General features: G+C 38.3%; 3 protein-coding genes and 3 non-coding genes across 6 annotated transcripts; all 6 read left to right on the top strand.

Moving 5' to 3' along the window:
• The first annotated feature begins 626 nt into the window (after window positions 1-626).
• LOC132985058 (scavenger receptor cysteine-rich type 1 protein M130-like) lies at window positions 627-13,097 on the top strand. The gene is made up of 17 exons (XM_061052191.1): window positions 627-820; window positions 982-1,058; window positions 1,395-1,421; window positions 1,546-1,857; window positions 4,635-4,928; window positions 5,024-5,338; window positions 5,875-6,159; window positions 7,126-7,440; window positions 7,536-7,835; window positions 8,809-9,117; window positions 9,417-9,731; window positions 10,093-10,401; window positions 10,515-10,808; window positions 10,915-11,250; window positions 11,352-11,459; window positions 12,128-12,212; window positions 12,392-13,097. The coding sequence occupies exons 2-17, from the start codon at window positions 1,007-1,009 to the stop codon at window positions 12,534-12,536; spliced, it is 3,801 nt and encodes a 1,266-aa protein (XP_060908174.1). The 5' UTR covers window positions 627-820; window positions 982-1,006; the 3' UTR covers window positions 12,537-13,097.
• Window positions 13,098-16,934: 3,837 nt separating this feature from the next.
• zgc:153284 (uncharacterized protein LOC751696 homolog) lies at window positions 16,935-18,842 on the top strand. The gene is made up of 3 exons (XM_061052238.1): window positions 16,935-17,164; window positions 17,433-17,600; window positions 18,565-18,842. The coding sequence occupies exons 1-3, from the start codon at window positions 17,120-17,122 to the stop codon at window positions 18,625-18,627; spliced, it is 276 nt and encodes a 91-aa protein (XP_060908221.1). The 5' UTR covers window positions 16,935-17,119; the 3' UTR covers window positions 18,628-18,842.
• A 1,402-nt stretch (window positions 18,843-20,244) lies between these two features.
• On the top strand, window positions 20,245-23,598 carry rps12 (ribosomal protein S12). Its single transcript, XM_061052237.1, has 6 exons — window positions 20,245-20,337; window positions 20,462-20,508; window positions 21,729-21,845; window positions 22,044-22,146; window positions 22,439-22,540; window positions 23,516-23,598. The coding sequence occupies exons 2-6, from the start codon at window positions 20,495-20,497 to the stop codon at window positions 23,576-23,578; spliced, it is 399 nt and encodes a 132-aa protein (XP_060908220.1). The 5' UTR covers window positions 20,245-20,337; window positions 20,462-20,494; the 3' UTR covers window positions 23,579-23,598.
• On the top strand, window positions 21,567-21,642 carry LOC132985879 (small nucleolar RNA SNORD101). The gene has a single exon (XR_009675102.1). It is a non-coding gene; the product is annotated as a small nucleolar RNA SNORD101 (small nucleolar RNA).
• Window positions 21,892-21,974, top strand: LOC132985885 (small nucleolar RNA SNORD100). Its single transcript, XR_009675108.1, has one exon. It is a non-coding gene; the product is annotated as a small nucleolar RNA SNORD100 (small nucleolar RNA).
• LOC132985884 (small nucleolar RNA SNORD100) lies at window positions 22,264-22,346 on the top strand. Its single transcript, XR_009675107.1, has one exon. It is a non-coding gene; the product is annotated as a small nucleolar RNA SNORD100 (small nucleolar RNA).
• Window positions 23,599-23,795: the final 197 nt, after the last annotated feature.

Consider the following 23,795-nt stretch of genomic DNA (forward strand, 5'->3'; position numbering starts at 1 on the left):
TTCATGGTATACCTTCTTTTTCTCACAAAACTGATGACAAAGAAATGTACTTTGACTTTGTAGAATAATTCAGGTCTTCTGAAGCCAAAGAATCTCATTGTGAGAAGCGAAAAACTAATTCAACCAAATTGAAATCAAAAACTTAATTGTTTTTTCATCTTTGATGATGAATAATTAATGACAGGATTAAGTTGGCCACTGCAACATTTTGAGTAAACTGCAAAACTTGAGAATAAGAATAAATGTGTATTGGTTTTCAATTAATATTTTGATATTTAAGATGCAACATATGATACAAAACACGTGCAATTTTGTGTAATTTGACCTGACTTGGCTACAAATTGGATAACCAGGGGAGGGAGGGAACACGTTGTGGGGCTTAGGCAATGGGAGTCAATGGTCAAGTCCACCTCTTGACAGTAACTCAGCTTTTGATCTCTTTGATCTTTCTTTTACCCCTCTGCAGGTTATGTCCAAAAATGTGTGTTGCTAGCATGTATAGCTGTTTCCCAGTATTATGTTTCCCAGTATTATGTCACATTTTGTTGGATTTTTACTGTTGAACATAGTATTTTTGAAATGGTGATGTAGATATTGTGTTAAACAAAATGAAATCTCCCGTCATCCTCCGCCTTTAATGATTGATCAAAATGTCAACATCCATCCAGGTTGCAGTCCAAGTCCAGGCAGCCCCCTTTATTCAAAACAATTACTGGGTCTGTACATGGGGCGTCTATCCGTTACATGTTTCTTTCGTAATCAACTTATTCTTTTAAATTTTAAGTTTATTGTATTAGCTGAGGATATTCAAATTTAAAAGGTAAGAATGCTCTCATGGTCTTGTTTGGCAGACATTGGTTGGTTAAGATGTCCAAAAATCGACAAGCTCTACATGTTCTGCCCGAAGACAGATATGGAAATAACAGAGAAATGAACAGTAACTTTGTTATTTTTAACAATGTTTTTGTTGTTAATTGACAGCACTGATCTGCTCCAACCACACATTATGAGTTTTGTTCTCATGGAAAAACAGCATTTTGTTATTTATCTGTCAATAGGTAAGTTTTTTTTTTCCATTTAACTTCTTCCCTTTTCTTCTTCTTTCTTATCTCCAATCAGCATGAGTGGAATCCAGAAAAAGAGATGTTTAATGGAGTCTCACTGCTTATTTAATTTGAATATATTTATGCCTAAATGTGCCAAATGGCTATTCTTTGGGCCTATTGACAAGGTTAATGTTAAACTATTACACTAATGAAATTAAATGGTACATCGGAAGTTCCTTGTAATATGTAATAAATCTGAAAAATTACAGCGCTTATGGCTTTGCCTTTATTAAACAGTATTCTGTCGATGTCATTGGCAAAGAGTTTGATTGTACCTTTCTCTTGTAGGTCTACTGAGCCTTTCCCTGCTAACAGGTCAGTTAGATTCATGTTTTTTTTTCATGCCATCAACCTATTATTTAGATACATGTTTACACCCTTATGATTGTAGAGCTCATGGTGCGTCAGTCTTAGCTTTGTGTTCATTTTCATTTTACAGAATGTGATAAAATCAAGCTGGTTGGACCGTCACGTTGCTCGGGCAGAGTGGAAATCTTCCACATGGACAGTTGGGGGACAGTGTGTGATGATCAGTGGAGCCTTGCCAACGCTGACGTGGTGTGTCGAGAGTTAGACTGTGGGACATCCCTAGTGGCCAAAAAACAGGCCTTTTTCGGAGAGGGAAAGAATGAGATCTGGTTGGATGATGTGCAATGTACTGGTACAGAGGCGTCCATCCTTAAGTGCTTACACAGACCAATTGGGGAAAATAACTGTGGCCATGGTGAAGATGCTGGGGTGATCTGTTCAGGTAAGACTGCGTTTATTCATTATATTATAGTTCCTTTTACTTTAATGGTCCTCTTGTGTTGTTTTATGCTGAAACAGCAGTGGGACTACGCTTGATTTTCTAATTATTTTCAAACACTTCATTCGGAGAATCAGAATATTAATATAGGCGACACTTTCTTCTGATGTCACAGGGTTGGAGGTTCTGAGTCTGGTGTAATATGTCTCATTCTGTTACAGGTTTTTTTCATAGTATTGTATAAAAAAAGGGACTCTTAAAAAAAATGCTCAGCAACAGAAACAACAATAGGTTGAATATCTGGAGGAAAATCTTGCGATATTTCAAGACAAAACAATATAAAAAAAACTAAACAGAAAGGTCGATATGTTGTACTGTTTTCATTCAGTACGACATATCGACCTTTCTGTTTAGTTTTTTTTTATATTGTTTTGTCTTGAAATATCGCAAGATTTTCCTCCAGAAAGCTGCTGTAAAGACAATCACAGCAGTGCTGATATCCAGAACAAGATCTCGACCTCGAGTGTGATATAGCTTTTATACAACAGGAAGACAAGCAGAAAAAAGTGGTGAATTGTAAAAATCAACTAGTCCTACAGATTATTTTGTAACTCCAGCAACTCAACCAGTTCCACCATTCATATGAAACTACGCTGTTGCCAAGCAATCAAAAATTCTGTGCTACTGCACTCTGGCTACTCCTCTTGTGTCCATGATTACCACAGAGCAGCTAATTTGTAGAACCTTTTATTGTGTGTTAAAATAAATTCATTATATCATGAAACCAGGGAAATTACAGTCCGTTGTGTGATTCTGAGGTATGAGATAGATGAATAAAGAAAAACACTGTCAGCTGTAAATGTCAATTAAAAGAAGGCTATATACTCCTTTGATAAATAATGTAAAAAGTCCCAGACTGTGTCCGAAACCACATACATACTGCCTACTACATACTCAAAATGTGCATTCTGCATTCTAACCGGACCATAACCATAACCAGTTCGCAACATGCTATGACAAGGTCACCGACGTACTTCCAGTCCGAGCTCCATTGGATGAGCTAGCATCAAGCTATAGCATGACCATCGATCCTTAAATATAATTCAGCAAATGCAAACGTTTACTTTACTTATACAACTACATAGCCATTTAATATTATTTGGCAATATGTAAACTGTATTTGTTTTAAGCTGCTACTGTAGTTGGCTGGCTGGCAATCTCAGCAATTGGATAGTCTAGCTGTAACAGAAAACATTAGGCAGCCGCTTGATTACATGCTCGGAGATTGTCTGTCGCGATTGTCCTACTGCCTCCAGGTGGACTTTCCGAATAATATATGGGGTGTTTTAGTATGACCAGTGTTCTCCCGTTTCATACTTAAAAATCCTGCCTGATCTAGTATACATCCGGGTATTTCATGCATACACAAAAGTTATGTTTTTGGAACATATATACTCATTTTGACATCACATTTGGTATGAATAGTATGAAAATACACTGTTTCGGACACAGACCTAGGGATGCTATTCTCCTGTCACTCATGGAATGCCTCTTGTCCAATCAGATTGCTTGGTCTGAACTAACTGTTATATATAAAAGTGGCACACAATGAAAGAAAAGGGTAGCTTCCAAGCAAACTGTATGAATGCTAATGTTAGCTAGCTAATGGCAAGTAAAGCTAGGAATTATCATTATTTATAAATTGATTGGTGGACAGAGGTAAGCCTCTGTGGTTCATTAGTAGGCTAATGGATGAAGTCATATTAGAGTTGTTCATATGAGGTGTGAAATGCTCTCATTTGACTACTTGGCTTATAGTTCAAGCACTGTCCACTGCTAAAGAGCCGAACAAGCCTTTGGGTTAAGAGAAAAGTGTCTTCAAGAATATAAAACAATTCTTGTGGCCTTTTGTATAAGCTTTGAATTACTATGACCTGTAGAATAAGATACTTCAAAGACATGTAACATAGCAGTAGTCTACAAAATGACAAGTCTTTAATAATTTCATATAATGCTAAAGCTGCCTAGCATAGCTTAGCTCAAAGACTGCAAACAGGGAAAATGTAAGAAGGAGAAATGTTGCATGCAGTGTGTTGGTTTAACCACATTGCAAGCATCCTTCCTCAATTCATACCGAGAAGAGAAATTGTCCTCATGGCAGGAAGGCCGTCATGAAAAATGAGGAAGTACGGAGAAAAGCAGCTAACTCAGCATTTCTGTAACTCATCATATTATTGCATCTTGTTTTCAAAAGCTATTACTGTTGCAGTGACACAACGGCCATGTCAACACCTGACCAACTGCTGCAAATGTAAAGTACAAAGGGCAGAATGCAGAGATGGGATATAAACAAAGCCTTAGCAGTCTAAGCAGACCTTCTTTTTAACTTTAAAGCTGTTTTGAGAGGCTGAATAATTGTCTACATTTTTTAATATTTTTTTTAGCCTTAGTTGGAAATGAAAGAAGATAAGAATGAGGACTTTTGCAGTATTTTTTTATAGGAAAGTTTTGTGATATTTATTTGTTAGGACTTGCTCATTTACAATGCAAAGATTTAAAGACTGTGACCTTTTTTGGCAATGACCTTCTTAATATCATCGTTGCTGTCCCACATTTTGAAAAAGTTTTCCAACAGCTTATAAGTTTTTAAATAGGTTGTTCAATTACATTTTTATTGGTACTGCTTGTCAATTTGATGTCCTTAATACAATTACTATTTAAATACACTTTGGCCTGTTCCATATTTTTTTTTTCATTTCATTTCTCTACATTTTTTGCAGATCATGTTAAGGCCATCAACGGAAGCAACCGCTGTAATGGCAAAGTGGAGGTCTACCATGATGGTCGCTGGAACCGAGTGTGCAACAGGGACTGGAACACGAAAGAAGCTGAGGTCCTGTGCAGAGAGATCAACTGCGGCACTCCTGCTGTGCAGACAGAGGTGCCTAATTTCGGAGAAGCAAACATTTTGGGTGGTTTAAAAATCAACTGTTTTGGAAATGAGACCTCTGTCTCTCAGTGCACAATCCAACAAATGAAGGAAAACTGTGTTGACGCTACGACTCTCTGTACACGTAAGGCATCCATGTTTTAACACTATATCAGATAACCTCACACGGACATATTGCCTGATGATTTTGATGCCCTTGATTTGTATTTCATCCGACAGATAGTAAACCGATCCGGCTCATTAATGGGACAAATCGATGCTCAGGCCGGGTGGAGGTCTACCACGATGGACAGTGGGGGACAATATGTGACGACAGATGGGGCATGCAGGAAGCAGCTGTGGTGTGTCATGAGATGAACTGTGGGAATGCTCTATTTGTGAAGTACAAAGCCTTCTTCGGCACGGGTCAGGATCAGGTTTGGTTAGATGATATTGAGTGTACTGGTCATGAGAAGTCCCTCGCTGACTGCCCTCACAGAGGTTTCGGAGAGCACGACTGCGATCACAGTGAAGATGCTGGAGTCGTTTGCTCAGGTAACACATGCTTAGCTTAACTGTTAGTTGCTTAAGATTGCCACATATCTGTGGAATCTCAATGACACCCAAATTTTTTAGTGCCAGAGCAATATAGCAACAAACATGGCATATGCTGACTTTATACTGACACAAAAAGCAGAACAAGAACTGCCATGCTTATCTGTTAAAAAAAAAGACATTTCCATTTGTCTGCAATGTCTGCAGTGTTTACACGTGCTAATATTTACTGGGGAATAAATCTACTACCTTTCTCTTCCTGTAAATTCAGAATTTCTAGCAGGAGAATAATTTACACATCTCTAGAGTGTAAGAAAATCCTCCTGCAGCATGTCACAATCATCATTGGCTGTTCCTCTTTATGTGTTTGTTCTTTGACGCAATATCCCTTGTTGTGCCTTATAAGAAGTAGATTCGGTTCTTCTAACCACATACAATACCATCCTAAAAACAGGATGGCATAATCATCATTGCTGAAATATTAACATTTCCTTGCACATTTTAAAATACTTCCTCTCTAACTCTTTGCTTTACAGAAACTGTCAAATTGTCCAATGGGACTGATGCCTGCTCCGGCAGACTGGAAGTCTTCCATGATGGCCGATGGGGGAAAATGTGTAATAATAACTGGGGCCCTGAAGAGGCTGCAGTGGTGTGTAAGGAACTCTATTGTGGAACTCCAAAAAAATTCCAAGAAAATTTTGGCGAAAGTGGAATGAGAGGGTTTACTAGTAGATGCTCTGGCAATGTGAGCTCTATTGCCCAGTGTGGGATTCAGGACTTCTCAGGAAGATGTGAAGGTGTTTCGCTTTCATGTGAAGGTAAGACACCAAAGATAGTGATTACTACACTGTTAGAAAAGGTGATGATTGAAACATGATTGGCCTTTTTATTGAATGCCCAATATTTAGTAGTGAGGTTGGATCTAACATAAATCTCTAATTATCATAAATAACATCCTGAGTGGGATTGTGAGTACTTGTTCAAAAAGTTATTATAATCAATAACACACTAATTTGTTAACAAAATTGTTATTATGAAGTTAAATACCATGAAAGCAACCAAAGCAACTATGTGTTTTCGGTTTTTCTTGATTATTTACTTGTTGGTTTTGAACCTTTCTTTGGAATGGTGACAAAAAAAATTATTCTTCTGTAATGTTTGTCGTCAGTGTAGCTAACACATCAAAGGAAATTAATTGCAAAGCTTGACTGTATTTGAACTACTGAGTGCACAATTGAACTTGACAAAAAGGTTCAGTTGTCGTAGTTAGTTGCCTGAAGAAGAAGACGGCATACCGTATTAATCACTCAGTTTTTAGAAAAAGGATGGTCGCTAATGGAGAGATGTCAGAGTGTGGGGCTGCACACAATAGAGTGCCCGAGCAGTTGCTAGTTTGTTACTTTGCTCAAGGGCACATCAGCAGTGCCAGTGAAGTAAGCTGGCACCTCTCCAGCAGCCAAACCAAGTTCCATACTTTGGTCCATACCAACACATGAACCAGTGACACTTCAGGTCCCATAGGGACTGAGCTACTGCCACCCACATGTCATGTTTTATTGCTATGATATGTGTTCACTGCATCAACCAATGATGACCACATTTTATGTGATCCTCTTTTAAACCGAAGCAAAGTCACATTTTCTTAAATTTGTGCTCAAACTATGGACAGGATTTATTATAGCTATAGACTTTACGAAAGACAACATGAAATATGTTTGTGAGTCTATATAATCCACAATTTTTTATTTGCACATTTGTTTCACACAAGAGAACTTTATCCTCAGGTAGTCCACAGATCCGGCTTGCCAATGGCACCGACCGTTGCTCTGGGAGAGTCGAGGTTCTGCATGATGGCCAGTGGGGAACAGTTTGTGATGATGAGTGGGACATGAGAGATGCTATGGTGGTGTGCAGAGCCATGGACTGTGGAACAGCTCAGACAGCCAAATCTGGTTCCTTTTTTGGTCAAGGCCAAGGAAGCATCTGGCTGGATGATGTTGGTTGTGTTGGTAATGAAACAACCCTGATGCATTGCCGACATCCGACTCTTGGAGAAAATAACTGTGGGCATGGCGAAGATGCTGGTGTTGTGTGCTCTGGTATCTTTACCTTTTATCCATCAACCACATTTTTCTTTCAATCTTGTCTAAATACAAATTAACTAATAGCTGATTCTCTTTTCTTTGCTTTCCAGCTACTATACGACTGATTAATGGGACTAGCCTGTGCTCAGGCAGGGTAGAGTTACACCATGCCGGTCGCTGGTCACCAGCATATTATATCAACTGGGGAATGAGTGAAGCTGAAGTGGTGTGCAGAATGATGAATTGTGGAGATCCTGTCAAGGTGTCAGGCTCATTCGGTCATGGCAAAGCACCCAGAGGATATACGATCAACTGTAGTGGTAGAGAGAGCTCTCTCACGCAATGCAACCTGAGAGATTATGTGAGGACCAGCAGCGATCGTGTTGAAGAGGCAGGAGTTGAATGTTCAGGTAAGAGCTTGACTTTAGGAATTGAATTCATTAGGCCACTTGTTGCTGATTAATGTATTACTAAGAAATCGGTACCTTTTCAACATTCTACATTAAGTAGTATGCTCCATACACTACCATCTGATCTTAAAAATTTAAAGTGGCAAGTTATATTAAGTGACCCAGCTGGTGAAAGTGATTCCTATGATTCCTATAGGGCATTAGTATTCGTTCGTCTTATTTCAGCACCTGCCAAATCAAGTTCTGAGTTGAATGGGATGTTTCTAGCTTTGTCTGTTTTGTTGTTAAAAATATGGTCCAGTATATTTAATTCAGCATGTAACCTCAAAGTAGATCAGGGTCATGGAGTGTCGACAACTTGACAGTGCCAAACTGACTCATGAGGTCCACCAATCCTCAAATATGTATCTTTACGATCTTGACTCTCTTGCTATCCTCCTTTAAAGTTTATATTTTACTGGAGACTTACTCTATTGTAAGGCCTCTAACTAACATCATCTAAACAAGCCCATTCTCACTACCTTTCCCAATTTGGCAGCTTGGACAATGGCCCCAGGCGTCCAAATCTATAGTTTTGGGTTAACCCTGTATCATCATATCTTGAAACTGTTATCTCAACTATTTTAGTATGAGGTCCTTGGAATATAAAGCACAAAATTCCCCTTAGGTTTTAAGTTTAGAACAATGAACCACAGGATGAAACTAGGAGTCTGGGATCAATTCCTCTTTTAAACTAACAGTCAAGGTGACTACTATTGGAATATAATTATTTATTTAGTTATGTAGCTCTGATCAAGATGTCTCTGGTTGGCTGCCTTTGGAGGTCTTCAGGGCACATCCAACTGGGAGGAGACCCCAGTGAAGACCCAGAACTCGCTGTATGGATCATATATGGCTTGGGGTAACCTCCAGATCCCCCAGGAGGCATCAAGCTTGACCCAACTTGCGTTCACACAAAAACTTTCATTTTCAGGCAATGTAAGGTTGGCGGATGGGCAAAGTCGTTGCATTGGAAGAGTGGAGTACTACGACAAAGGCCATTGGGGGACTGTGTGTGGTGATGCCTGGGATGTGAATGACGCAAAGGTGGTGTGCAGACAGCTAGGCTGTGGGAGGGCTCATAAAATAAGCACCACTGCTGAGTATGGCCATGGCTCTGGACAGTCCTGGATTGATCAAATTGAATGCAATGGAATGGAGTCAACCCTGACCCAGTGCCCACAAAGACCATTCAGAGACAAAACATGCAACATCACTTCTGTTGCTGGTGTTTTGTGCACTGGTAAGAAGAATTTAAAAAAAAAATGAAAAAAATATTTTAAAGTTTTGTTTGTATTTCAACTTTTTTTTCATACAATCCTTCCAATTCTACTGTTTTTTTTAACTTAGTTTGATACAACTTGTTTCTACATATAAAAATGTACATCTTACAGAGCACAAATCCTAAACGTAGTGCAGGTAACTTGTAACTTGTCTTTCTGGTTTGTGTTTCTTTTTATATAGACAATTGTACAAAATTGCTTTAGGTTGATGACGAAATGTTTGATACTGTAAATTCATTTTAGTATACTTTTCTTACAGGAGGTTTAGAGGTCCGTTTGGCTAATGGTAAGGATGAATGTTCTGGCAGAGTAGAGGTCCGTCATGGTGAGGAGTGGCACACTGTCTGTGACACAGACTGGACTTACAGTAAAGCTGTAGTGGTGTGTAGTCAGCTGGAATGTGGAGACGCAGTGAGCGCCCCCATGAGTGCCCATTTTACCCAAGGCAATGGATCAGTTGTGGAGGCAAGCAATAACTGTTTTGACAATGTGACATCTATTCAACAATGCTCACTCAGAGGTTTCAGAAGTTCAACATGCGGGCATGAGAAAGATGCTGGTGCTGTCTGTGCAGGTAATACTTTTGCCTCTCTTGCATTTCAAATATTTTGATCAAAATTCTCATATGCATTTGAAAAATATGATATTTTCTGTCATAGTTTAACAAGTGTTTCTGTGTATATTTGCCATGACAAAAAGCCTAGTGTTTTTTATTTGGTTTAAATAGTCAATCATGTGCAAAATCCAAGCTTAATTCTACATTGTATTCTAAGTAGCCAGCCGCTATGAAATAATTTAATTGATATCATCAGTGCTTTATTCATCAAGTATTAAAATGTATTTAGGTTGTATTTAAGAATGAAAATGCATGTATAGTATGTCTTTTGCACCTTTCCCTACCTTTATGCACATATTATTTCTGATTTCATATGCAGCAAGGATTCAGTTGGTTGGTGGCGCAGGTCAATGCTCAGGCAGAGTGGAGGTCCACTATAAAGGCCAGTGGGGAACAGTGTGTGACGATGAGTGGGAAATGCAGAATGCTGATGTGGTATGTAAACAGCTTGGCTGCGGTCATGCAGTTTCTGCTCCAACAAGTGCCCATTTTGGTAGAGGCAGTGGTCCAATATGGCTGGATAATGTGAATTGTAATGGGGATGAGCTTGCTATCACACAATGTCAGCATCCCGGATTTGGAGAAAATAACTGTGGGCACGGTGAAGATGCTGGTGTGGTCTGTTTAGGTAAGATGTCTGGCGTATTTAAATCTTTAATTGAAGTCACTACCTCATAACTGGCCTGCGATTGGAGGCTGCCTGGGATGAAAACACTTACATTGATGTTTTTTCTGTTTCAGGTGCCCTACAAAAGCCCCAAATCACTTTAAGTCCTAGTCCAGATGTAAACTGGGGAGACAAAGTTGATATCACCTGCACTATACAGACAGACCATTTAGGTGGGACATTTGTCCTGAAAAGGATCCCGGGAACATTTAAAATGGAAAAATACTCTGAAAATGAAGCTGCAACCTTTACTTTCGCTAAAGTGGACTTCCAAAACAAGGGGTCATACTTCTGTGAATATCAAAAGAGATTGGCGAGTGAAGTCATCAATTACCCTCAAGGAAACATTGCTGAGCTCTCTGTCACAGGTCAGTCATCTTTTAGCCTACTTACAAACAACATTTTTTGGGGGGGAAATGAAACTATTCAAAATGGCAAATTTTTAATGTAAAAGTCTGTCTCTCCTTTCTGCAGTGAAACTGGACATGCCCAGCATCTCCCTGACGTCTCCTCATGCTATGGTGGTCTACAGCCCTGACAAAATATCAGTCAAAGAAGGAAGCAGCTTCTCTGTCACTTGCTCTACTCATTCAAGATACCCTGGAGGTTACTTCTATTTGACAAAGTCCAACGTGAACTCAACTGAAGCTAAGCCAGCATTTGGCCACACCATCTTCTACCTGGCATACTTTGAATTCGCTGCAGTTAAGAATGAACACCAAGGAGAGTATAAATGTGTCTACGGGGTTAACATCTCTACCGAATCCTTCTGTTCAGTTCCTTCAAAGTCTCTCCAAGTCACTGTAATTGGTAAGACCCAAATATAATTTATTTAGTTTTTCTTTTTTTTAGTAATAAACGCTAGATTTCTCCTTTGCTAACTTTACTACACAATTTTTACATCCCTATAGCGGAATCATCTTCCTCAGTTGTCACAGGAGTTTTGGTGGGGCTTGTGGTGGTGCTACTTGTGGTGGTTGCTGGTTATCTGCTGTGGAGAAGGCGATGGCGGCTTTCTGGTATACGACAATACTTCAGTCTTTTTCTTTCTTTTTCTTCAAGACTTATTTGTGGGCTTTTTATGCCTTTATTTCAGAGATAGGAGAGTGCATAGAGACATAAACCGGAGAGAGAGAGAGAGAGAGAGAGAGAGAGAGGGGAAGGGAAGTCAAATTCCTTCTGGGTTTGTTGTTCTCATCTCTGTGGTCACACTGACAGGACAGTGCTGTCTTTAGCTTGATTTTGTGTCACTTAGAGGCCAAAACTTGTTTTATAAATGTTTGTTACCATTGGCCCTGCCAACTTGTGACGGCAGAGAGATGGCCCCACCCACTGAGGGAGCAGCACACCAAAGTGTTGTTGAAAGGAGAACAAACAGACTTTCTAAACTGAAGAAAAGTTTTTATTTGGACTAAAAATATAAATGGATAACAACCAGATCAACTTAGAGATGCCTATAGTTACCTGAAATGTTGCACAGAATCTTGTTCATGTCTATCCTATCTTTTTTACTGGTCTTTTAGTAGTGTTTTGTGCTGCCCCCAAGTGGAGAAAAACTGTTGCATGTTTAAATATTACATAGGCCCTGTTGTACTGGTTATCTCCTGTATTTAAGTAGCTCTGTATCCTTTTTATTGGATGATTGTATGACTGCTGTTGTCATTGTGATTTTCTGTTGGCTTTTCAGATACTTTGGTACAGTTCTCTAACCGGTTTGGAGGAGCGATAAAACAAGACGCTGACGAAAGAAGCAATGTAGCATATGATGGAAGGTAGAAATGAAAACAAAAACATCATAGCTGATTGCAGAACTGCACATAATGTGTTGTATTTGAATAATGTATTATCATTTTAAGAATATGAAACTCACTGTTATTAATTAATTATTTAGATTTAGAACAACTTGGAAGTCCTGTGTGATTTTAATTGCAACTCTCTTTCTCTTTCTCAGAACCCGCAACGCCGAAGTGAGTGAACCAGCACGCAGTCAAGTCCCAGATGACAAGAACGTGGATGTTGATAACTCTGTCGAGAGGGTCCCTGAGGACTTGGCTGGGAGAGTGTGTTATGAGCTTGAACCACTTGTTCTGTCGTGATAGCTAAATTGGCTCTCTTAAAAGAGGTGTTTACTGCCCTCTCTGGTTACAAGTTTCAAGTCTGCCACCCCTGTAACCACACCAAAAGAGATGTAATAATGTGCCAACAAAGGAACACAGCAACGATATATTTCCAATAATATATTTAAGTTGCTTTTTAAGATAGAAAGCAGAAAGTCAGAGACTTGTGATAAGTATGTTTGTACACCTGTTTAAAAGTAAACTGATGCATTAAGACCAAGTCTGCCAGCTTTCCGTTTATACATTCTTTGTCATTTGCTTTAAAACTTTTCGTGAAGTGATCAGTTGGAGTTTATAATTCAATTTTAAGTTGCAAACATGATGCTTATGTCAACAGAAAACAGTCGCTTTACTTTTGTTTCACACCTAATCCGGGAAAGCCTTTTTATTTTCCTGGGAGGTTGTGCCAATCACAGAAATTAGGTCCTCTGAAATGTGTGAAAATACAGATAGATTACACTGTATTTGTATTGCATGTTCATTGCCTTTTTTTCTTCCTGAATGTGAGTGCTCTTCAATAAATTTGTATTTCTAACACTTGCCTCGTGTCTTTTGTTTTTTTTATTTCCCATTATATTACACATCACTATTACATATTTTGATTGTGGTGTAAAATATTATTAAACTTTACTTTAACAGCAGTTGAGAAACAGTAGACAAACATATTAGTTACAGATATACATTTATTGTTTTTGTAGAGACCCTTTATATTATCATGGTTAATTTTCAAATAATAATCATTATAATTTGCATTTATGTTCATAATATCTCCAGTGGAAATTGTCTATTTAAAGGAGCAAATACATGATATCCCTTTGAAATGTTAGAGTAGAAATGAGACACAAAGGCCTAGTTTACCCTTGGTTTAAACATAGTCCTTAGTGATCTGATCACACATGGACAGGTGTAAATGCTCCAAAGAAACAGGGGTTTTTATTTGATTCAAAATTGACATGGAGTGATCATATAAACAAGATTAAAATAAATGCAGGATGGTTGTTTTTTATTTTTTTTTATTTTGCTTTTGCAGTTTTACAAAGACTGAATACATAATACATACATACCTAGGACATTTGGCAGACGAGCCAAACAGGAATTTGTGATCTGAGAGACGGGACAAGACAAACCGGACACACAAGACAAACTGGCCAAAATCAGACACACAGGACAAATGGGACGAAACAGGACACATAGGACAAATGGGGCAAAGGCCAGATAGACAAATAAGATAGAATCCAAGAAAGGGTGGCTATCTAGAAGTACTGCCATTATGGTTTGCTGTAGTTTTAGTAACAAACAAAAAAATAAAATGTTTATAAATAATAGAACAAATTAAAAATAAAAATGAATAAATTGAAAATACAGCAGAAAAAGAAAAAAATAGTATATGCATGGTTAGATTAGACAAATGATAATGAGAGAACGACTTAATAAAGTGATATGAGGATTACAGGAGGAGCTGTTTGCGGAGGTAAAGAGGAATCAGCGTTGGAGATATTGCAAAAAGGAGGACCAGATATTTTCAAAGGAAGCCATATTATTTTTCAAAGATGCTGTGAGTTTTTCAAGGTTTGAGTGGTCTGTGCGTAGGTTGAGCCAGTGGAGTATGGATATTTTGGTTCTGTCTTTCCAGTTTAGTAGTATGACTTTTTTGGCAATGGTTAGTGATATTAACAGGAAAGGTTTTGAGGTGTTTTGAGAGTGGCAGAGAAGAAATGTCACCTAGTAGTGCAATGATGGGGCATAGGGGGATGCCGAGGCTGAGGATCTCAGACAGCTTGCTCATGACCTCCGACCATGACGGTTTGAATGTGTGGGAATGCCAGAGGGCATGAAAGTAATTATCAGTTGTGGTGGGACAGTGTGGACAGGTGTTATTTTGACTGAAGCCCATACGTTAGAGTTTGTGAGTGGTGTAGTGTTCTATGGAGGACTTTGTACTGAATGATTTGGGTTTTTGAATTACAGGTCATAGAGAATGTGTTATTGCATATGTTTTGCCAATTGAAATCTGTCGGGAGAGTGTTGATGTCTGTGATCCATTTGTCTGTAGGAATTGATATTGTTCTTTCTTTAGATGTTAATAGTGTATATGCAGGATGGTTGTTAATGTTATGAGATGCTGGGGAGCAAGTAGAAGTGCTTTGAAGAACATTTATGTTGCTTTGATAAGAACTGTTATAAATTATAGAAGTCTAGTATATGGGGAGCAGCAAAAACACAATTTAAGAAAATACAGGTTATACAAAATCAGGCTTTAAGATTGTGTTGCGGGGCTCTTAGGGCTTCTCCAGTCACAGCAGTCCAAGTTGAGATTGGAGAGTTCCCACTGAACTTGAGATATAAACAACTAATGATGAGCTACTGGGCAAATCTCCAAGGTCATAAAGAGGAATACCATCTAACAGTGAAAGCCCTCCAACCGTGCTGGGAAAGTGGAAAAGCAAAAGCAGAAAGTTATGTATGGGAAGCAAGTAAAATGGCAACACAAATGGGATTACATGGGAAAACATACAGCGCTACAGGACTGTAACTAGTGACACTATTCTGATTATTTCCCCCTGTGACCTTAGATCTTTATCTTCAAAACAAAATGCAGAACCAAAAAGACAAAGAAAAATGAGCATATTTAGTGTACAAGAGAATATACACATAAGGCTTTTATCCCTACAGATGGTTCAAAAGATTCTAAGAAAGGAAAAACTTGATTTGCTTTTGTCATTCCAGAATTGAATATAAGTTACAAGGAAAGAACATCAGATCATTTGGCAGTAGTTGAAATGTTGACGATTAGAATGGCGTTGCAGTGGACAGAGACACATAAATTGGAAAAATAATAGTGTGTTCAGATTCATTATTGTCACTGGTATCATTGCAGTCTATGTCATCACAAAGCAGATTAGATTTCATTTATGAAATACACAAGTCACTCTTTAGATTGCAGAAATCACAAACAGTTGTTAGGTTCATGTGGGTACCAGCTCACAGGGGGATAGAGGGGAATGAACTGGCTAACAGTCTGGCTAAACAAACTTTAAGGAGAGAAACAATCAAGGAGGTAATTTTAGTAAAACTGAGGCCAAAGCAGTAGTCTGAAGCAAAATCACCCGGCAAACGATATGGGACGAAGAGCAAAAAGGACGTCATCTTCATCAAATTCAGAACAAAGTGGGAGGAATGGAAACAATAAGATAAAACAGGAGAGAACAAACTATCATGACGAGACTAGGACACACATGGTTAAATAAAACAATGCACTTAATAGGTAAACATCCGTCAGGTTTATGTGATTGTGGACAGGAACAAGAGACGGTGCAACATGTTATTTTATCTTGTCAGAAATGTAAATCTCAGAGAGCAAAGCTAAAGGAAGAGCAGAGAAAATGTGGGGTTGAAATAATGAGTCTTAAAAATGTGTTGAATAATGAGGAAATAACATACAAAGCCTTGTTTAAATTTTTAGAAGAAACTGGACTAGTTAAAATAATTTAATTAATTTATTAACTTTTGTTGATTTTTGGGGGATTTTTTTTGGGTGTACAAAATTTTGTATTCATTATTATTATTTTAATTTTTTGTTTTTTTAATTTTCAACTTGTCATAGGTATTCTGGCCCACACTCCAGCATAGGTGGCAGTAATGTGCAAAAGCTAGTTGACATACGCCATTAAAAGAGAAGCAGAAGAAGAAGGAAAATGCGAGGCCAAAGCTGGAGGGAAACACACAGGCAGGAGGAAACACTAAAGACATGAGACACAGGGGGTAAAAACTACAACAACAAAACATTAGGAAACACTAAAGACACACAGAAAACTCAAGAATGTAACAATAACAATAAACACTAGAACACAGAGAAACACAAGGCCAAGAAATTACAAATACAAAACTAAATAAGACCAAATCATGACAACAACTATGAAATAAGGAAATTGCAGTACTGAGGCTACCATTCCCGGCGTTATCAAGCTTCATATAAAGTTTTATATCGCACAGAGTTTTGTGTCCATATTCTCTACATTTTGCATATAGTGTGGGAAAGTGACGAACACATAATAACATATTCTTTTAGAACATCTATCAGGTGGAGCTTTTCACATTTCCACCAAGGACGAATCCTTATACCAGGATGAATAAAGCTCTTCGAGACCAAGAACCATTCACCCTCACACTCACATCAACACACAATTCAGAGTTACTAATAAACCTAACCTGTGTTAGTGTTTGTGGGAGGTAAGCCAGCGTATACTGAAGAGACCCTGAATGCACAGGGCCAGAGGGACACTCAAGAACTGAAAGGTACCACTATATTGTACTAATGCTCTTTCACAACATACTGAGGCATGTTATGACTGGAACAGCAGTCAGACAAGTGGGTGTGCCCATGCAGGCAGTCGAGCCGTGTCCAAACCTGCTCACCTTGTCTGCTGCTGAAGTAAACCAGCAGTACATACCTGCATTAAGGATACTGAAACATCTACCGCCTCTCCATTTTTCTCAAACTCTCTCTCTATAAACAGGCGTGTTTCTGTCTAAATTACACTTGTATTGTTTAAATAGCAGATATGTCACTCCAAGTGTTTTATGCCAGCGTGAGCGGGAACATGAAGGTAAAGTATATGCTGCTTATTTCTTCATTCTTTTCCTTTTGTTTGTTTTGTCTCTTTGCTGGTAAACTGGTCACATCAAAAGGGACTGTGTGTATCATAAAACCATACTGTCTGTACTGTGTTCACATTGTTTATCTTGTAGCCTTCATAACTCGGTAAGAGAATTATATTGCGAGAGAGATTTTGGTATAACTAGAAATCACAAGTCCTCACATCAAATAAATAATCTTGTAAATATAACTGATGATCGACCATCTGTCCCCTAAAGATGAGGAAAAACCAGGATCGAATCTTCTCTGTCCTGGACTCAAAGAGCATCGAATACGAAAAAGTGGACATCACTCAGGGTTCTGATGCCAAGGATTTAATGAGGGAGAAAGCAGGAGACCCGACTGCACTGGCCCCTCAAATATGCAATGGAGGCAACTACTGTGGGGTATGTCTAGCACGATAGCCTGCAGAACAAACAGTGTCATGTGTGTTGACAGTGTAAATCATTGACAGTTTTGTTTCATATGTCCCAAAGAAAAATAAAAGCTTTGGTAGTCTAGGGCGTAGACTCAGAAATAGAATAAATATTAACACTATTAGTGGGCAGCTACATTTTTTTAAACTTGCTCACACCCTATTCTAGTACGTACACTCCCATTTACATCTCAGTTTTCCCCTTAAGGGATTTCATCAGTTTAGCATTCCAATTGTATTTTGTGATGACTGATTAGTTGGAGCTTTGTTCCTGACAGCTTGCATAACAACTTGGAAGAGGTACAAATTGACTCGGAGTGACATTTATATCATTTTCTCAACAGTAGCGCCAACGCTTTAAGGTGGTTTTGTCAGGCTGAAATATCTCAATAACTTTTTGTCAATACAATTAAGGGATACATTGTTATGTCTTTGTGCTCATCTGACTTTCACTTTAGTGCTTATAGAGCAAGACAACGCTGAGCTTAGCATCATCGCTCAAGGTAGCAGGGATATGATCAAATGACCCAATTAGTGCTAGATTTATCAATAAGTTGCATTTAGAATTTTAAAAAAGGAAATAAAATGTATACTTTAATGTTTAAAATGTATACATTTTTGGGCGTCCTCCAAGTGAGCGGCCAAGGTTCAAGTCCATTGTCTGGCTCCTTTCCTGTCATTCCCCACTCTCTCTCCTGATTTCTTACTCTATCTGTCCTATCTAAATAATGGCACAAAAGCCCCCCCCCCCCAAAAAAAAAGTATAAATGCAAAGTAATCTGACAACAATAACAAACAACTAACTAACAATATCAAAATATCAACACTGATTTTATTTCTTCTTTTATAAATATTTATGATAACTGTTTCTGTTTCTCTTTTTTTCTGTGTTTTTTCTGCTCCCCCTCAACTGAAACATTTTGTCTCTCTTTCAGGACATTGATGCTTTTGAGAATGCCGTTGAGAACGAACAATTAGAGGAGTTTCTGAAACTCTAAAGATGGAGACCAGCTATGGGGCAACTCACAAGTCACACTCCTATACTCACTGCAATATCTTCATATCAGGTTCATCCTACTCTGAGAAATAATTGAATCTATGAAAGACTATATTAAAATGTTTTTTTTTCTTTTATTTGATTGAAATTGAATTCATATTTGGTGAATGTTTTTTTTTTTTAAAGAAGTAAATGTACGATTTTCAGTGAAATCAACATTCTTGTCTAGTCTTCCTTTTAGGTAAATGCATGACAGTTTTTGAATCTGTCATATTCGAAACAAGCTTGTATGTGATGTTCATCTGCAGAGTCAACATGTCCTGTTCACCATGAAGACTCATCAAACCTACAAAAATAAAATCACACTTACAGCCATATTTGCCCTCAACACAGTTTGAAATGACCATAGGTTAAATTACGAAATAGTGGGAACGCACCAGCACAAAATGTAGAACTCAAACATCTTAGAGAGAGACTAACGTGCATTATCGCTGTTACCACAGTGCCGGGGCTTCCTATGGGTGTGATTATATTAAAAAAAATATGAAGGAGAATTGTGAATACTTTTAACAACCTGTTGCTGACAGGACTTTGTACACTGCTCTCTGAAGTAACCTTTATGATATAAACATACATTCAAATATGTTTCATATTTGATATTAAACCCATAATACCATAGAAGCAAGGGGAATTAAGACAACAAAGATTACAGAGGTTTATTTAAATAATAATCCAAACAAAGCTCATGATGAATTTGTGTCTATTTTTACCAAAACAGCAAAAAAGGAGCAAAACTCGACAGTAAACACGATTCCAGGTGCACGACCGCAACAAGACTAAAAGGAGACAAAAAAGTCAGCACACAAATGTCCTTTTAGTTTCCTTTATCCGGGAAAGAATAAAGCAACACAACAACGGACGCGTTTCAGCACTCAGCCTTCATCAGCGTTCATTTTTACCACGATATTTCAAACACTATCCCACAGTCAATGCACACTAAATATGAATAAATATGAAGACAAGCCCTGGATTACTAAAGGACTAGAACAAGCTTGTAAAAAGAACAATTTACTCAATAAGGAGTTCTTGAAATCTGGAACAATTGGGAGGTAATAAATAGATATACAAAAATAAATTGACATAATAAGACTTAACAAAAAGGATTATTTTAGCAAACAGTTAGAACAGTATAGAAATTATACATGGAGACATGGAAGGTGCTTAACAACATATTCAAAAAGGTAATTACATAAATGTGTAAAGTGAAATATTTTAAAGGTCTATTCAGGTGGTTTTCTTAGGCCAGAAAACTAAATTCAAAAATATTATTTTCAAACTTTCATAGTTATGTTGTGTTGGGCCTATTTATTTTATGTAAATATTCATGAAGCCTAACAACTTTATGATGAATCAATTAGTGATTGAACACTTTGGATTTCCATGTCCCATGGACACGAACTATGTTTTTAGTAAAAAAAAGAAAAAAAAGAAAGAGGGACACAGGAAGTATTTTTCCTTAGAGCAAATGGGAAAGATGCGGCATAAACATTTAAAAGAGTAAGAAAGTAAGAAAATGAGCTAGCCAGTCAACAATCACAAACTAACAACAGGCAGTTCACTGGACTACACTTGGGGATGGGGCCTGGCGGTATTAAAGCTATGTCGCAGGCTTATGACGTCCTCTTTATCCGCTGCCCTAGAGGAAGCTTTGGTGTGTTTCCTCAACTCTCCTCACCATCCGTTGGATTTTTCAAACATCTTACTTCATGAATTCACTATAGTGACGTTTTTGTGTTGGATTATAATTCTTGTGTTATATCTGTTCTTTATTGCAGACCTTTAAGTCCAACATCCATTAATAATCAACGATGGCCGAGGAAGGGTGAGCATGAAGCCTTTACTTGTCTAAATGGCTACCTAACAACTTTTCTTTACCGGGAAAAAAAATCCGGTTACGGCGCATTAAAATGTGTTTTGAGAAAAGCGATTTGGTGTGAAGTTGCATGTGTTTATATATCTGCTTCTCATAACGAGTTCTCCTTTCTCCTTTATAATGAACTCGTCTGTTAGCTTAGCCTCATCTGGCCTCAGTGTTCGGGCATTTGATATCTGTGTGTCCAGTAGAGTTAAGAAATCAGGATGATTTGTTGACAAACAATCTAAACCTGTTAGGTGTATCTTACTCTTCTAAATCGTGCTGCAACCACAACATATAAACAGCAATGAGACACTTAAATAATCGCAGAATAATGTCGTAAAAAATGCAACAAAAATTGTCATTAACTATCAAAAGTCATTTTTTATTAATATTCTGTGGCTCAAAAGTGAAGAAAATATGCAACCATATATTCTATAGGAGTGTGTGGTTGATGCTGAAAGTAGAAATATTTAGTATTTAAGTGTCGTTGAGTTCTTAACCTCAAAGATTTTAACACATTTCAACTTAAGATTAAGAAGCTGTCAGTCTTCTTCACTTGAAGTTATTAATAATATTTAATTTACTTTAATGTCAGTCAGCCTTTGGTGCCTCCTCTGAACAGTCTTGAACTTGTGTTGTGTTTCTGTGTAGTAGTTTAAATAAAATGTCTTTTGACGTAAAGTCAGCTGTTTGTTGTGCTGAATTGAAATCTTGTTAGGAAAGAGTTGCAGTACACTACATGACTAGAAGCAGCGTGTTTCTTTTTTTTAAATGCATGTGTCCTTAATTAAAATTATCATTGGAACATTATTCAGGAAGTGGCGTTACAATATCCACAAGTATGTTGCCCAGGGTGTTTTCTTTTTTTATAGCTTTACGTCCAGTTATAGCGTCAGTATTGTCTACAAAAGAGAATTTAGTTTGCTGCTGCAAGCAATGCTTAATTACTCTTTATATATAAGATTTTGCGCTTGTCAACGTTAATTTAAATCGGTCTCTCCTTTTCAAGTGAGCTCTCTGGTTTTTGAATGATGACTTTAATTCTTTTGTCGGATACCCCTTCACTCTACAGTGAGTGAGATCCATATTCTGACATGCCAGAAGCTCCACTGAAGTCCACTTACTTGTCACGTATGCCTTGATCAAAACTGTAACGGCGTCTTTTATTTTGTGTCCATTTGTAGCAGTGCTGCTGGAGGTGTCATGGATGTCAACACCGCTCTCCCTGAAGTGCTCAAGACCGCACTCATCAACGATGGCCTTGCCCGTGGTATCCGAGAGTCTGCCAAAGCCCTGGACAAGTGTGTGAAAACATCTTGCTTTTTGTGTGTTTTAGTCGTTAGCAGGTGTATCACTGATGATAATTTGGCTCCCTCTACTGAATACCGTGAGGAGAATGCCACTGTTACCCAATTTCTGTCTGAGATGTGCCGTCGAGTTTGTAAACTTGAAAGTTGTGCGTAGTGCTTCCTGAAGGTAACGTCTGTGTTCCTCTGCAGGCGTCAGGCTCACCTCTGCGCCCTCGCTGGTAACTGCGACGAGCCCATGTACGTCAAGCTGGTGGAGGCCCTCTGCGCTGAGCATCAGATCAACCTGATCAAGGTAAACTGTTAACTGATTTAGGATCCAATACAAGGATATGTGAAAAGCAACTCACAATACATGAAAATTGACAAGTAAAATATAAAGATTAAATGAAAAAATGGATCCATGTGCTGCTGTATTGATGATGATAATTTGGCTCCCTCTACTGAATACTGTGAAGAGACTGCCATTGTTACCCAATTTTTGTCTGAGATATAGCCTACTGTACCCAAAATTAATGCAGTTTTATCTCTGGATCAGAATAATTTACAAATGTGATTTCTTGATTGATTACACACCTTCATTTCAGGTTGATGACAACAAGAAGCTGGGCGAGTGGGTTGGTCTCTGCAAGATTGACCGTGAGGGCAAACCCCGCAAGGTGGTGGGCTGCAGCTGCGTCGTGGTCAAGGTAAATAACGCTGTTATCCAGGCTCGCTGTGGTTTTTATGTTAATTTCATATTAAAACTACAGAACTGGACAAGTATTGTTTATTCATGAACCACAATAGAAAGATGATGACTTGTTGGGAGTGGAAATGTGACCACTTGTACCTAGATGTGCCATTCAAGTCCAGGTGCTGTGCTTCGTGCCATGCAGCTGTTGTTGAAAAACACTTGGCCAGATTACAGCCAGGGTACGAGCCCCATCGCCTACCTGTGGTGTTTGGGGTCCCTAAGAATGGCTACACATTGTAACACGTCATCATGCAGGGATTGGCAATCTGCTCGATTATTTTCTGAAACTGTCGGGGGGGCTGCCTGCCTAATTTTACAAATCCATGTAGCTTAACTTTGTGTCAAGCTGGTGTAGCTGTATTGTGAAAAAAAGATGTTCAAGAAATATGTCATTTCAATGTTTTTAAAGATTGGGTCACAGTTGAAATAAATTCTTCCTCGTCCTGGTGGGGAGATTTGTTCTGCTTAACTTACGAAAATGTTTTTAAAGAATGGTCTGCCAATGATTCAAGGAAAGAAATCCTCCCTGGTGTTTACAAACCAGTGTTTCCCCTACCATTATGTTAGGGGGGTGGCCCTGCCCCCCCTTGAAGCTCAAGTTATTAAAAAAATATGTATCTATTTATTTCTTCACCTTTTGTGCCTTTATTGTAGAGATAGGATAGTGGAAAGAAGTCATTTAAGGATACCTTTCCGATAGAACAGCTGTCATTAAAAGTAACGCATGAACACCAAGATTCCTTCAAGTGTCCGTCTTCCTAGGGGAAACACTGCAAACCTTACAAAACATACCTCAAGGAATCCCTGTAGACAAACTTTTTTTTGTCACTATAGATTGATCAAACTGATTACTATTGGACCGGTCTGTATTTTACAGTCTTGATGTCTCTGACATGCCTTTCAATTAAACTCTTCTCTCTTTCTACAGGACTATGGCAAGGAGTCTCAAGCCAAGGATGTGATTGAGGAATACTTCAAGGGCAAGAAATGAGGTGTCAATAAATTGTGAAACTGAAGCTGTTCTTGTGTTGTGTCATGAGTTGAGTAAATCAAACGTATTGGTAATCACTGTAAGGGATGGGAATTGCAGGGAGACTAACTATGACCCACAATAATACCAAGATACAATCATGATGCAGACTAATGAATCAAACTGAAAGATACAATTGCCCCTAAAAAGGTGAAGAGCAGGATTCATTTGTTTCCTA

Source organism: Labrus mixtus, chromosome 12, assembly GCF_963584025.1.
Source record: "Labrus mixtus chromosome 12, fLabMix1.1, whole genome shotgun sequence".
Taxonomy (NCBI): Eukaryota; Metazoa; Chordata; class Actinopteri; order Labriformes; family Labridae; genus Labrus; species Labrus mixtus.